This window comes from Acanthopagrus latus, chromosome 9, assembly GCF_904848185.1.
Source record: "Acanthopagrus latus isolate v.2019 chromosome 9, fAcaLat1.1, whole genome shotgun sequence".
In the NCBI taxonomy this organism is placed as follows: domain Eukaryota; kingdom Metazoa; phylum Chordata; class Actinopteri; order Spariformes; family Sparidae; genus Acanthopagrus; species Acanthopagrus latus.
Window position 1 is genome coordinate 7707081 of NC_051047.1, and position 15154 is coordinate 7722234.

The 15154-nt window shown below is 41.2% G+C and overlaps 1 protein-coding gene across 2 annotated transcripts; it reads left to right on the top strand.

Moving 5' to 3' along the window:
• Nucleotides 1-265: 265 nt before the first annotated feature.
• On the top strand, nt 266-13810 carry ccnyl1 (cyclin Y-like 1). Of its 2 annotated transcripts, none has more exons than XM_037109192.1 (10): nt 266-1288; nt 3087-3161; nt 3298-3341; nt 4179-4279; nt 4636-4671; nt 4769-4820; nt 5654-5773; nt 7366-7532; nt 11851-12013; nt 12206-13810. In XM_037109192.1, exons 1-10 carry the CDS (start codon nt 1126-1128, stop codon nt 12320-12322), a joined length of 1038 nt encoding a protein of 345 aa, XP_036965087.1. In that variant the 5' UTR covers nt 266-1125; the 3' UTR covers nt 12323-13810. The 2 variants fall into 2 exon arrangements, with proteins under 2 accessions (XP_036965087.1, XP_036965088.1); XM_037109193.1 differs by lacking the exon at nt 266-1288 and adding an exon at nt 2131-2181.
• The last annotated feature ends 1344 nt before the right edge of the window (nt 13811-15154 follow it).

Here is a 15154-nt window from a genome sequence, read left to right on the forward strand (position 1 = left end):
CTCTCTCATATCGCTTGAATGAGGTGGATGTACTGATTGACAGGTAGGGTATGCAATAGAGGTCGGGTCTGTGTGTTCATTGTCAAAAAAGGGTGTGGGTCGGTGATGATACAAAAATAGTAGCGTTGTAAATACATCTCATCGGTTTAAATCGTCTCTAACAGACAGCTCCTTCAACCAATGAGCAGCCTATAAGGATCCTTGTTTTGATTTGTCAGCCAATGGGAGTGAGTGGAATTCCCGATTGGGCGGGGCTACTACATCCGTGCCAAGTTGTGCCATTTGTGAGCTCCTTAACAGACGGCGGCGGTGGCTGGGAGTACATCCAACACAAGTCGGCACTGATGGGGGAGTCCGGGCCAGCTATCAGAGTTGCTTGTTTAATTAGGAACAGGGATAAGGCCTGGTCAATCTGACTTCAGTGAGAACTTTTTCGCTACGGTCTTGGATTTTCCCCTTTTTACCTCGGGTTTCCTACTGGAGGCCACAGAAACCTCGGGCTGGATTGGGCTAACGTTATACACTGATCCGAGTGCGAGAAGACAACTGTGGGCTTGTTTGTGAAGTCTCATGAAATGTATTTCCCAGTAGTTGGCGGTTTGAGGTCATAACATGTTTATTTTGTAGAGTCGGTTGTGTTTACACGATTGCAAAAGGTGGAATCAAGGTGGACTAGAAAAAAGTTAATGAGACAAGCTAACTTGTTAGCTAGCTTGCTATGACGCTAGTTAGCTAGCTACCTAGCAGCGAAACTCTAGCATGTTGAATGAATGAATGAATGAATGAATGAATTGGCGACCACCTGCATTTAAGTGCTTCCTGTTATTACAGTAACACGTCGAATATTGTATAAGACAACACTTCATTTTCTACAACAGAGCGAGCCTGTCTGGCTAACTCCTCTCTGACTGTTACACTAAGCCGCATACCCACAAATGGACAGGAATGCGATTCCTGGGAGTTGGCGGACAGCGGCGATTTAGCACTCAACCATAGTGTTGTGTTATTACCGACTGTAGCGTGGTAATGTTTGTGTGGCTAGGGGGAGCTAACTTTAGCTAGCTAGAAATATTTGCACTACTTGGTCTTGGCTGCTACGGTGTGAAGCTTACGCCCGGCTTCGGAATGGGGAACACGGTGTCATGCTGCGTCTCGCCCGAGTCGAGTCCCAAACTACCCTCGAGACAACCGGTAGAGCGGCTCGAGGAGTTCCAGACCAGCACCGAAGTGAGCGATGATAACACCGTGCCCTACCTGCAGCACATCAGCGACAGAGAGGTCCCTGACGGTAGGTGTTCATTTGATACTCGCAAACCTGTGATGTGAAAACAGTTGGAATCTCATTTTGCCTTCTTGCGTTTGAGCCCATGAACATCACACCCATACAGTCTCACCGTAATCCAGGCCCCGAAGAGTGAAGAACTCCCTTGTATGACTCCCAAGGACATAAACTGGTGACAGAATCAGCAGATATCCACACCGTATGTTCACACCATCTCGGTTACTTGTATCAAACAGGGTCAGTCTATAGTTGAACAAAATACACCGGCCTGATGATACACTGTCTTTCACAGCAGCAGGTAAATGCACACACAGACACGCTCTTCAGCTGCTGCCAAGTCGCCAGACGTGTTTATTGCCATCTTGCTGCCAGCGTTGCACTGATGATGAGAACAGTCATAGACAGCACTATTTAGATGGACACCGCATCATGTGTGATTACACTGGCATCGCATTACAAATCCAGACATTATTAAAGAAAACCCCTTGTCTTCTCTGAGCCGCATTTGCCAGTCAGAAGTTAGCAGTAAAAATAAACTCTTTGTCATTTTAATGCCCTGTCTTTCCCAACCTTAGTTTTAATTCAGTGGCCAATCATTGATCCGGACAGGGGACAAATTAAGTAAAAATAGAACACTTGGAGTGTACTCAGTGACCAAGCCCAGTTTTGTAGTACGATCAGTTTTAGGATCGCCACTCCTCTCTGACTCCCAGACATGCGTAGTGTTCATGCCATTGATGTTGTTGTAGACAGACGTGCATGCTTCCACTCTGGTGAGACCCGCTGTTGGCAGGGCAGGGGTCAGAAGCCGTCCAACTGTCCTTTGTACATTCCTTGGGTCTCCTCTTGCTGTCCTCGCTCCACAGATGGCTGCCAACAACTAATCCTCTGTCCTTTATGTAATGTACTGTCTACACAGATTTGGAGAAAGAACACAGTTCACTAAGTCGTGTTTAAACCAGTGGTGTGATCATGTTTGCATTGCTTGAATTTACCCTTCTATCTCTATTTGAATGCCCACAAGTGAGTGGTCTAATACAGCAGCTACCAATACATCTGCAATTTAGAGTATTGTAAATTGTAGAACTTCAGCACAGTTACCAAAAAAAGTTGATTATTGTAGTATAAGTTTTTTTGTTTTATCCCCTGGCCACAATAATAGATTTTTTTGCACATACATAGTAACAAGCATTGTATGATGATGGTGAATTTGCACTTCTCTTATATTTCCATTTTGGATAACAGGCTTGTAAATCTATTTCTCTAAGCTGTGCTTTAACACAGTTGTCTGTTGGTTGCTAGGAATACTGATATGGAAATCATACCCATCTCTGGTAGACCTTAAGTGTGTGTGCTTATTTATGGTAAAATGTTCAGTAAAATCTGAAAGTAACAGCGAAAAACCTTGAGTACTTGAGAAACAGTCATTATGATTATTAAACCATGGCTTTAAAGTGAACAGCCTTGGAATGATAACCTGTTTTATTCAGTGTCAGTTCACAACTTAATGTATTTAAGGTTTCGTTTGTTGATTTATGTCTTTCACAGTCTCCAACCCACAATTTCTGCACCTTTTTGCTGTTAGACTCGTTTACAGTAGTTATTTATAATGGATAACAATAATCAACAGAATTATACTGTGTGTTATAATACACAATATAGTTTGATCAAAGTGTCAGCTAATTGTTTCCTGTTCTCTCTGGTTTCTCCACTACTCAGCAGTGAGAGCTGAGCAGCCCACAAAGTGCCCTTTGTTGACAAATTGTCTCTATAAAACACTTCCGTGCGCTTTGTGTTTCCTCAGAACTGGCCCTGGAGTCTAACCCATCGGACCACGCCCGAGCAAGCACCATCTTCCTGAGCAAGTCCCAGACAGACGGTGAGCAATTATAACATGACACACACACAGCAGTGATTCACATCAACTGTTTTCCTCAACAATACATGGTGTCTAGTTTTCTAGTTGTCTTGGCTGCTTCAACCTGGCTTTATTGAACGTCTGTCTTCCTTTACAGTGCGAGACAAGAGGAAAAGCAACCACATAAATCATATCAGCCATGTAAGTGTCAAAATCAAAAAGTTGATCATACATTTGATTTCCTAATGAAATATATATGCTTGTTTGTTACTACAGGTCAACAGATCGTGGACTTTTAATGGCAGCTACAGTAACAAATGTTTGGAGCAGGAAAAAGCTAACGGCCAATAAACTCGCATCCCTCAATCAACAACAACCTATACCTCTGTTCATAACTGGAAATGTCAAAGTAACAAAATCCATTAATAATATCTGGAATACTAAATATCAAATGAATTGAAAAATCTGGCATCTTGATATTTATTTTGAGCTATTATTTTCCTTCAAAGCCAGGAATTCCAGTTGAGAAGCCTGATATTGAATTGAGTCATTTTGGGTTTTTAAAGGTAGCTTTATGAATTAATTGTGACCTCTGAATATAGATAGTATTTATTTTATAAATGTCTCCAAAACCACCACATCCAGACTGTCATGTGAGTGTTTAGGGTTAATCCAGAATTATATTGCTGTTAATATGTAAAACCCCATGATACTACATTAGAGCAATAAAGCACTACATTTTACTGACAGTATTTGCTAGTCATTAGATAAGACTAGTACATCCAGCTCACGATACGCTAGAAAAACGTAGTCTAGTGAAGGCCAAACTTTTTTTTTTTTGCCTTATTACAGAAGGAGTGAGTATATATCTCAAGTATAACAACAAGTATATACACCAGTTTACAACAGCCAGTACAGCTGCAGAGATTTCCTGCATATATTTTCTTGCTTCTGGAGTGTCAAACTGACATGAATTCAGACATAAAGACTGATTCCTGTTCCCTGATCAGTATGTGTTGTTGACTTTGATATCTCAAGGTATCTCCTGGTCCGATGTCAAAGAAATACAGCTCCTGTTCAACAATCTTCATTGACGACAACACCGTCAGCCAGCCAAACCTCAAAAGCACAATCAAATGGTGAGAGAATTTCACACACATGCAGACACAATGCTGTGCTGTCCAAAAGCCAGTTATTTCACACAAGAAAATCCTGTTGCATCACAGCATGGTAATCTTAGAGTAATACTTAATGGATGCATTATGGAAACGGCTGTTCCTACGCCTAATTTAGGACAATCCTTTGTATTGCCATGATTTTGGTGAAGCTGCAAACAACATTTTATCAGGATTATCTCAGTGTTCATTTAAATGAAGCTTCTGTGCAGGAGGTCAGACACACGGGATACTATTCAATATTGAAACTGTTTTTATTGAAGCTAAAAAACACTAAAATGAATCCACACTATTTGTATGTTCCTCTCTTTTCTCTGCAGTGTCACGTTAGCAATATACTACCACATCAAAAACAGGTTTGTGTACATTTATAATTGAATCTTAATCATGTCATTAGTGGATTTTTATGTTGCTAAAGCTGGTATGTGTTTTAAGTATGTCATGTGTTTTTAGGGACTCGGGCAAGTCGCTGGATATCTTTGATGAGAAGTTGCACCCCTTATCAGTGAGTATGTTGATAAGATTTCCTCAAACTGAGTCTAAGTCTCTGCACTTTGAGCTCATCAGGAAGACAGGTGAACGAAGGGTTATTCCTTCAACCAGTGGTTTTGATTAGTCAGTGGTATTAAGATCTTGCATGTAAACCAAAAAAAAAGGAAAACCTTGACCAACAATGTGACACTTTTGTTCCTTCAAACTGAGAGTTCAGCACTGATCTAATGTAAAGGGCTATCCATAATTCTGTGCCAAAAGTAGCGCTTCATGAAAAAGGCTGTTATTCACTAGTTTAAAAAAACCCAAGAGGAAAATATTGTCCCTTTTCATTGTATTTATAAATGATTTCCATGCGTTCCTAACCTTGTGATAATGAGGCACTAGTGGTGGCTCATTCTACAATGAAGTTGTTTTACTTCAGACACTTAAAGGTTAGTTTTTGGAGGGCCAGTCCAATCTTAAGATGACATCGAATAGAGGCAAGGGGTACAAGGGAATTTTGTGACAAACCTAATATCAATGTTGACATTATCACAAGTACCATTGTAAAAGTAACACTCGGGTGGAACAAACATTGCAACTAAGTGACTGCTTGCTTGTGGACTTGTATATTGAAGTGGAAGTATTTTTCAACTGTTGTATGTACTTGAAGAATTTGATCTCGGTGTAAACTGGAGGCTAGAATGGTGGAAAAATCAAAAACATCACACTTGCATATTCCAGTTTTAGAAATTGATAATGAATTTTAACAACAGTACCCTCCTGACATGTCAGGATAGATGACTTCACTCCCTCAGACGTGTGTATGTGTGTGTTTGTTTGCGAACTGTTTGTCCCATACAGAGAGAGCCAGTACCCGATGACTACTCCCGCGTTGACCCAGAACACAAAGTGATCTACCGCTTCGTCAGAACACTCTTCAGCGCGGCACAGCTCACTGCAGAATGTGCCATTGTCACTCTAGTAAGTATGTCTCACACTGAATTTTGCTTACACCGATAAATTGTTAGAATTATGATATGCCAAAAACTGAACTCACTGGACATGTCATTTCTTATGTAATGGGTTCAAATATAAGTGTTTGAGATTAAGTACATATTAGATAGTCTTATTCAAATCAGACACTCTGGTTTACAGTATATAATTGTTATTATAGACCTTTCGAATCCTGTATCAAGCCAGGGACCTTTTGTAGACGCCTCAGTCTCCAGCTAGTGGTGGACTTCATGAGGTTAAATACTGTGTTATTATCATAAACTGGACACCAGAGGGCAGTAAATGTCTACAAACTGACTTGTCCCAAATACCACTTGAGGATGAGTGTTTCTGTTTTGATCACACAGCACAGATTCTCCATCAGAGAAGATTCAAAAGGATTAGAATCTAGGAGTAGATGGATCCTTGATTGCATTTGATAAATAGGAATAGGATTTTCATAAGACCATTTTGTTAAATGTTGTAACAGACTGGGCGGATATGATGCAGGATGTAGTGATCAAAGAACAATGTCAGTCAGAAGAGACTCTGACATTTTCAGGTTTTGAATTAAGCAAATATGCTCCTCGTCTTTTGTTGGTGAACGACTATTTTGCCAAAGAGGTGCAGATGCAAAAATACAAAGCAAAGCATATTAATAATCTAGTTTTCAAAACAGCTAGCAAGCCTGAATTTATCACAGTAATGTTTTAGTTTCTGTAGTTAGTAGCATTGCCTTTCATTTGTTCTCATCTGATCTGAGTAAAGTATAAGCTAAAAATACGACCATACCATCAGCCTCAAATGTCTATGTTTTCACAAGAAAATAAAACCATTTTACTAGATGCAACATTGGTAAAGTAGTGGTATAACTCATGGAACACACTGCCTGCGTGTGTAGTGCATGACAGCTGTGTTGCTGATCTGCTGCTGCTCACATACACATATGTCCACACAGGCAGCGTTGCTGTTGCAGCGTGGCTCCTGCCTGCCTCATCTTCTTACATGGAGTTTGCCTTTAACAATAACAGTGAGAAAGCAGGAGGGAGGGAAAGAAAGAAACATGGTGCACAGGAAAAAACTGTCCCACCCCTATGGTGTGTATTCTCTTCATGTTTGTGACGTATTCTACAGGTATAAAGATTAGAACTGTTGTGAAATGCTGGTATGATGTCAATGTGACTGTCTACAGGTCGTTTTGAGGCCTATTTTTGCCAAGAATCACTCGTATATTGCTGTAAAAATAGGTGAGTCTCTGAATCTCAGAAATGACTTGGCACTGCAGCAGCCTCTCTTCACCTGACTGTTTGTCTGCTCTAACCTGTTAACATGGATGCCGAAATAAAAAGCAAGACATCCACCATGCACAAGTGCTGCTCATGCAGGCAGTGTGTTCAGCCCATAATACAGTTACCTGTGTATTATCACTAAACATGTGTAGGGGAAATTTGCTGGTTCATAGTATGCAAACTTTGACATAAGCCAGCCCTAAACTGACTGTTGTTTATAGTAATATTCAAGTATGAAAACTTTGAGTTTCAAATTGATTTTTTGATGTTTAAATGTTCCTCTTCCTGAAGGTGTATTTGGAACGCCTGCTAACGTATGCTGAGCTTGATATCTGCCCTGCCAACTGGAAGCGCATTGTCTTGGGAGCCATCTTGTTGGCCTCTAAAGTCTGGGATGACCAGGCTGTGTGGAATGTCGACTACTGCCAGATCCTTAAAGACATCACTGTGGAGGACATGTAAGTTTGTCTTGTTTTTAATGTTTGTTTTTTGTTTTATGGCAAAGCACACTGAAAATAAGGAAGATGTAGACAGACACCTGTTTGAGTCTCAGGTCATTTCTGTGGGAAGAGGCATTGTAGAAAATTCACTTCACTTTAAATACCATGTTCTTCTGAAGAAGGAAAAGAAGAAGAAGAAGATTTGATGCATGTCAGACAGAGCTAACATCATGTCATTTGGCAATATTTTAGACCGGATAAACCCACAAGTTGCCGGCGCACTTCTGTTTTAAACTGTTCTATTTAAGAACTAGTAAGTGTTAACAGAACATCTCTTACCTAGTGTCACTTGAATATTATCCCAGGACATATGCAATCTGTCTATTAGAAATTGAATCCATGGCTTTATTTTTAAGGGTTTTTGGGTGGAAGAGTTTGAGTTGCTCAGGTTATGGTTTTTTGTTGTTGTTGTCAGTTATATATAGCTTCTGCAACTGTAGAGGTAAGGAGAAATATTGGAAGGATGGAGGGTAGCATAAAGGATGTTGAAGAAAGATTTATGAAGCAAAACACTACAGAAGAGAGACAAAACCTGGCTGTTGAGCGAGGCAGTGTCACAGGTGGCGCCTGGGTCAGTATTGGGCCCAGACTGGTATGAGGGGGTGATGGAGTGCCTTTGTGTAGGGGCGCTACCACTCAGCTGTCGCACAGCAGTCCTTACTCTGCAACCTAAGAAGGTGGATCTAAGGGACATGAGGAGCTGGTGACAGGTGGGGCTGCACTTTGTTGATTTAAAAAATGGTTCCAAGAGTCTGGCAACCTGGTTGAAGGGCCACTGGGCTACAAGGAGGTATTGGGTGAAAAAGGGGAACTGGGAGGGGGCCTTGTCAACCATAACCACCAGGCTGGCAAATAGGGTCCTGGATCCTCACTCAGGTCTCCTACAGAGTTTGGACACTGACGATCATCAATTTGGTGGCTTCTTTACTGTGGCACAAGCTGGCAGTTTTTAGCGTGTACCCACATTTGGCCCATTTGCTCTGTGCTGTGCCCAAGCCTGTCCCCCGTCCCCAGTCTACCACTGGCCTGCACTCATATTGCCCCAGCTGCAACCAGGCCTGAGTACAGTTACATTTGTACATTCGTTATCACATCTTATACCATGGTCTGGGGGAAAACTTGATTCTGATTGGCTGCAGGGTGTCCATTAACCTCTGATATATGGTAAGTAAGTAGTTCCAGTCAAATTGTCTGTTCACTGCTCTAAATTAATGTGCTAGCTGGCGTATCCACATGAAAAAAAATCTGAATATTTTATTTCCAACACTGAGTGCAGTCCGTCAGTCTTTGAGGGCCTTATCCCCTGCTCACCACAGGGTGGCGACTGTAACACACAAACTGCAGAAAGTACACTTCCCCTCTAAAGCGAATAATCTCACATCCCGTTCGCTCTTCAGCTCTCTACTTCAGGCTGCGGCCACAGTAATGTTACACATGGCCAATTATTTCTTTGTGAAAATCTTGATATTGATTTGGGGACAATGACATGACTGGTTAGCTTGCTAGTCTTGTTGTTAAACATACTGTGAAATCATATTTACGGTTTGTCAACCATACGCAATGTTATTGACATTGTATCTTGCTAGCATAGCATTACCTTTCTGGCTCATTGCTGAGCGGACTAGAATATCTATGGTCCGTCCTATTTACAGGAGGAGTGAACAGTGTTCCTGTTGTATAAGAACCTTATGGGAGGGTAATGGTTGTTCCAGGTATTAGTCAAACCTTCAGGCGTTACCAGGGAAACTAAGTTATGGCATGTGAAAAACTTTATATTTTGATCGTAAAACGCATGAAAATATAAATTAATAGTCTGAATTTATTTTCTTTGGCAAGTGACCATGGTATAAGCAGGATAATGCCCTTCGAGGTGTCCATAATCAGGAATTAATGGACTCCGCGTCGTCCATTAATTCGTGATCATGGACACCTCATCAGGCATTATTCCTTACGTAGCACATCATATTGGAGAACAACACAGAGAAAATGACTGTAACTTAAATGATGAGGGTGGCTAAAGACTGATGGACTTGTAGAGCAGAGTGGCGGCCTTCAGACTCTAAGCAGCCCAAATGATGCTGTATTGTGCAGATATTTGCCGGGGACACCCAGCAGAGGAAATGTTGCATAGAGCAACATCACTCGGCCCCCCACTTTCTCCTGTGCAGAGGTTGGTGGCAGGAAGAAGGAAAGCTGCTGTCCTCTGCCTCTCTGAGCCAGGTTGTTTTTGTTTTTTTTTAGGTTGCTGTAAACGGGAAAGTTTTGTATGCAGCGTTTGTGAAGGTCAAGAACTTTTCTTACAATAATCAGTGGCAGTGCTGCCTTTAGGGACAGGTTGTTTTAGGGATAAGCCCCCTCTTGCTAAGGGGTCAGGGGATCTGCAACAGAGGGAGTTACATCTGGCCCTGGCAACAAATATGTTTCTGTCTAAATAGATTATAATGTCGAGGAGGGCTGTCTATTCTGTAACATGCCTGAGTCTATACATTGTGTGTTAAATGTCATCATTTGCTGTCTTTATTGTCTTTACTCTCTTCTATCTGTGGGAAGATGGGAGTGGGGAGTAAAGCCAGGCTACTTGGCTCATGGGACGCAACAGGTTGCAGGGCTGGTGGACCCTGAGTTCTCGTTTGAGTGACTGGGATGAGTTTAAGTATTACTCTTGTGTTAATGTGCAACCTGAAAATACAAATCCACTTCATCTCTGCCGGGTGAGGAACACAGGGATGCGTTCACACCTGTGCAAATATGTCAGCGATTGATGGGCTGAGGATGGCCGGTTGGAAAGTCTTAACATTATTGCCCAAGCCCAACGCTAATGTACAGTGCTACACATGATGGACGTGTTTCAATAAAGGTGGTTAAAAAGTCGAGTCACTCACTCACTCTCTCACCTACACACATACATGCATACATACATACATGTCTGACCTACTCTCTCTCAGCTCTGTTTTCATTGCTATCATTGAAGTGTCTTTGTGCGCCTAGTCGGGATTTGATGGAGGGATGGCAAGAAGAGTAGAGAGGGAAACAGAGAGACACACAGACAGAAATGCAGGGGAGGGTCTCAAGTGCTCTCACTGCTTCTACATAATGGCCCTGGCTCTCGCCCACTCCATTAGTTGCCCTGGGAGACCAGACATCACACACACTCTCACTCTATCCACCTTTGCTGACCAACAAAGCATCCTAGATGCTATCTCCTTGGCGACCACCTCCCTCGGCTTTTCTCATGGCTGTGATGATGAGGAGGAAGGATGATGGAGGCTGCGGGCTAGAAAAGATGAACTGTGACACTGATACATGTCTGAGTACCTGCATGTGTGTGTGAGATCTCTGTGGAAGAGATTTGATTCCATCTCCATGAGCACTTCCTATGCTGAAAGTCAAAGTCGGATCACAATGATGTTTTTTTTTTTTATTGCAATTTAAGTTGTGCTCAGTGTAGGTCTTCAACTCGGATTACTGTCAGTCAAACCATGATAAGATAATGATGATAAACCACACCATCAGTATTGACACAAGAGAAGAGTCGTCACATCTCAGGATTGAAACGCATATGAGACAAAAGCCTTGTCCCCTTCTTTTAGGGGGGGTTGGGTTTCTCTTCATTCCGTCTTCTTAAATGTGAATATTTTCTGGTGTCTTTACTCCTTTATGAAACTAAAGTGAATATATTTGGGTTGTGGGTTTTGACGAAACAAGAAATTAGAGGACATCACCATGGGCTTGGGGAACATTTAACGTTTTCTTCACCACACATTTACTCAGTTAAATAATAAACAGATAAATCAACAGTAAAAAATAACTGTTAGTTGCAGCCCTTTGCAGTGGTTCTTCTGAAGGACAAAATTAATCTAGGAGTATGAGTTTTTGTCTTTTTGTTTTTACAATTGACATCTGCAGAAACACTCACGATTGTTAAAAGAATTGTCATAAATTATGATTTAAGATTAAAACTTTCTATTTATATATTTTACAACATATAGTGCGCCTTCTGTCCATTGAATAGGTGAATATGTGTAGCGAAGGAATGCAGCTTAGATTTGGTTGAGTTATGTGAGGAGGTTAAATGGTTTGCTGAGATTTTACATTTTAAAGTTTGCATTTATTTCTTCACTGTGTGCATTAAGATTATAATCCTATGTTCCTCCGTTGCGCTTAGTGTAGATTACTAACCTAATAACCATTAGCTTCCATTTTAGAGTTGAGGAAAAAGTCTCTATGGGAGTATTGACCGTCTGAGATAACCCTCAGGTATCTTTCCACCTTCCAGGAACGAGATGGAGCGCCACTTCCTGGAACTTCTTCAGTTTAATATCAATGTGCCAGCCAGTGTCTATGCCAAGTATTACTTTGATCTGCGGCAGCTGGCTGATGACAACAACCTCAACTTCCCTCTGGAACCTCTCAACAACCAGCGCGCCCAGAAACTGGAGGTGAGCTGCCGTCCTCACACCTTAACCAGTAGCCACAGGTTGTCTCACTGCGCTGCACCGGCAGTATTTCCTCTTTGCTCTGCAGCAAGCAGACGGCACTCTTATTCTAAAAATGCAAGCGTCTCAGATTAAAGCACAACTACTGTTTCAACGAGAACTTTTCATTAACTGAGTTTATATTTCTGTCTTCAGGCCATTTCAAGACTATGTGAGGACAAGTACAAGGACCTGAGTCGAGCAGCGATTAGACGATCCTTCAGTGCCGACAACCTGATAGGTATACGACACTACAACGCTGTGCTGTCATAGGTCAGGCTGCTGCCGTCTGGTTTCCAAAGCCAAGCTAACCCGCAGCCAGCTCCGGACAGTCACTTCACAGGGTCAACGCATCCACACCAGGCGGGATTCAGCCTTGAGATGCTACAGTACGACCTGACCAAACAGTAGTTTGACTGTAGAGCTGCGTGATTCTCAAATTAAACGTGAAATTGAGGTGTTTATCTAAACCTTCCCCACACAACTTGTTACAAACCCCTTATTTATTTCTTACTTGTCCTTTATTTCCACAAGAAAGTGTTAACGAGGAATTGCTCGACCGCAGTCATATCTAAGGGATCGCATATGTATTGTAACAGTGCAGCCTTGAAGGGTAATGCTGGTGTTATTCTAGATTTTTAGTTGTTACCAAATCCCACAAAAATGATTGAAATCAAGAATTTTTAAATCCCTCGGTCTGTGCTGAAATGCCTACACTGTTTTACTGTAAATCATATAGTGCATCACATATCAATTCATTTCTTAGTAAGTCCATATCAAACATCACTCAAACAGGAGGTAGTGTTTTCGTCTTGGACTATTTTAGTGGTGGATCACTACACATATGCTAGTGGGTAGTTACTACAGGATGTGTGGGAGTGACTTAAAATAAACAGGACACTACAACAGTGTCTGTGTGTGTTGGTAGGAATGAAGGCACATGGCAGCCAGGTGCTCACTGATGTGTTTTTAATAGTTGACGCTCCACAACAGAGTGTTATGATGAATCAGGCTTTGGTTACACAGACTATAGTTGTTCGTGGGGTCAATTTATAGTAGGAATCATATAGTTTCATGGGATTTGTTAAAAATCAGAAAATATAGAATATCAGCAGACATATTCTTTTAGGCACGTCGCATCAAATGCAAAAGCAGTTCCTTGTCAATTAAAGTTAATACTGAAAGTAACTTTTAAGAGGGTAAAAAAGACTTCCTGTTTACTGTTCTGTACAGTGGTGCTGGATTCTGTTTGAGTAATCCACACATTTGAATTTGGATGGAGCATACGGCCTGTCTCAGATCACAGACTATTGAACAATTCCACAGGAGTGGACTCCAGTAAACAAACCTCCAATCAGTTGTTACGTGTCTGCATATGAACCAGTGCCAATCTGGGGTCAGTTTCACTTTTCAGATATACTCAGGTGGTCACTGCTATGGAATGGATGGCTCGATACGGCAGTTGTGTTGACATAATGACAAAGTTCGGTTGGGTCCACACTGTCCAGCCTCTGTATTCTCCTCAAATTCTGCCATCCTGACCGCTTCAAAGAACCCGTCAACGGATGCTTGTCCCAGGCCCCGAGCAGAGCTGTCGAGCAAACTACATAGATACTGAGGGGGAAAAGAGACTGATGGATATTCCCCTCCTTTTTGCTTACTATGTAGGCTACTAGCTGTGAAATTTATCTTTGTTTTTAATTGAAACAAACATTTGCAGATGGAGTATTTTAAATAAACACTAATCATGTAACAAAGATATGTTGTGGTAATTTGTGTTGTGTGTTTGATGTGATCATGACTGACTGTGCTGCCAGTTTAAGCAGGACAACAAGTTTATAAACGTGGCAGTTACAGGGTTTGGTGTGTTTGTGGTGAATGTGGCACACCTCTCCTAAAACCACTTTTGATAAAGTTTCAGGTATTCAGTGTGGCTGTTTGGGTTTAATTTCAAAGTAATTTCAAATATGTTGCTGGGTAAAGTAATTACCCACCTAATTACCTCAAAATCTGTCCTGCGAAATCAACTTTTAGATCATGCAATCTAACAAATGTTATTTCCTTTCTTGTAGAAGTTCAGCACAAATTTTGATATAGTTCAAAAATACAGATGGTCCACACAACCTTAGTCTTGCACACTCCAATCACTGAAATGGGAAACTGCTGTGCTCCTCGGTGTAGAAACATCAGTAAAGGCTGAAAACAAATGTAATGTCAGATACGCAGAGACACACAGACCTACATGACACATGCACCAAACTCAAGATCAACTCAGTTTTAATTCCACAATATGAATCAAAATCTACAATATCTGTCTATCCTTTGAGTAACTCTATCAATATGAAAGCAGATTAACACTTAAACAAATAGACCTAAATGTCAGTTTTCACCAACACTTGACTGGCAGTCATCATCACTCGTACCATCACATTCACTCGCACAAGTCAGCCTCATAAATTAGAGATAACGCCTAGCATGTGGACACACAGTAGTCTATATAACACAACTGGGCAACAACACAATGAAAATATCACAGCAGGGAGGGGAAGGGCAGAAAACAATCTGCTTCATCTTTATATCTCATTTAGTAGACATTCTGTCTTCTAATGTGACACTTTGAGTGTTTTTTTAATTTTGTAGACTGTTTTTGTACTACACACAATGTGAGATGGGAGGTTCTCTCAGGGAGTTTATGTTATCAAAGTCCCTAAAAACAGACGATCCACGTTAGACCACAGGTCCCTGCCTGTCAGATTTTGTTGTCTAGAACCCACTTATAATGTGGTTACATCAAACTCTACAGATTTACATATCTAAACAATGTGAATACAGCCAATGGCGATGAAGAGCAGTATCTTCAAAAAGTGCTTATATATGACTGAAATTGTCTTAAATAATGAAAGATGCTGTGCTTTTTTGTTCAAACAACAATCTGCTTCTTGTTTTTTGGTCAATATATCAGAAAGAATGTAAATGCCTATCAGCAAAAACAGCATCATCAGATTAGACGTATTTTGTCTGACCAACACTTAAAAGCTCAAAAATATTCATTAACAGTGCCCGTAACACTGCAAAAAATAGCAAATTCTTAGATTTGAGAAGACG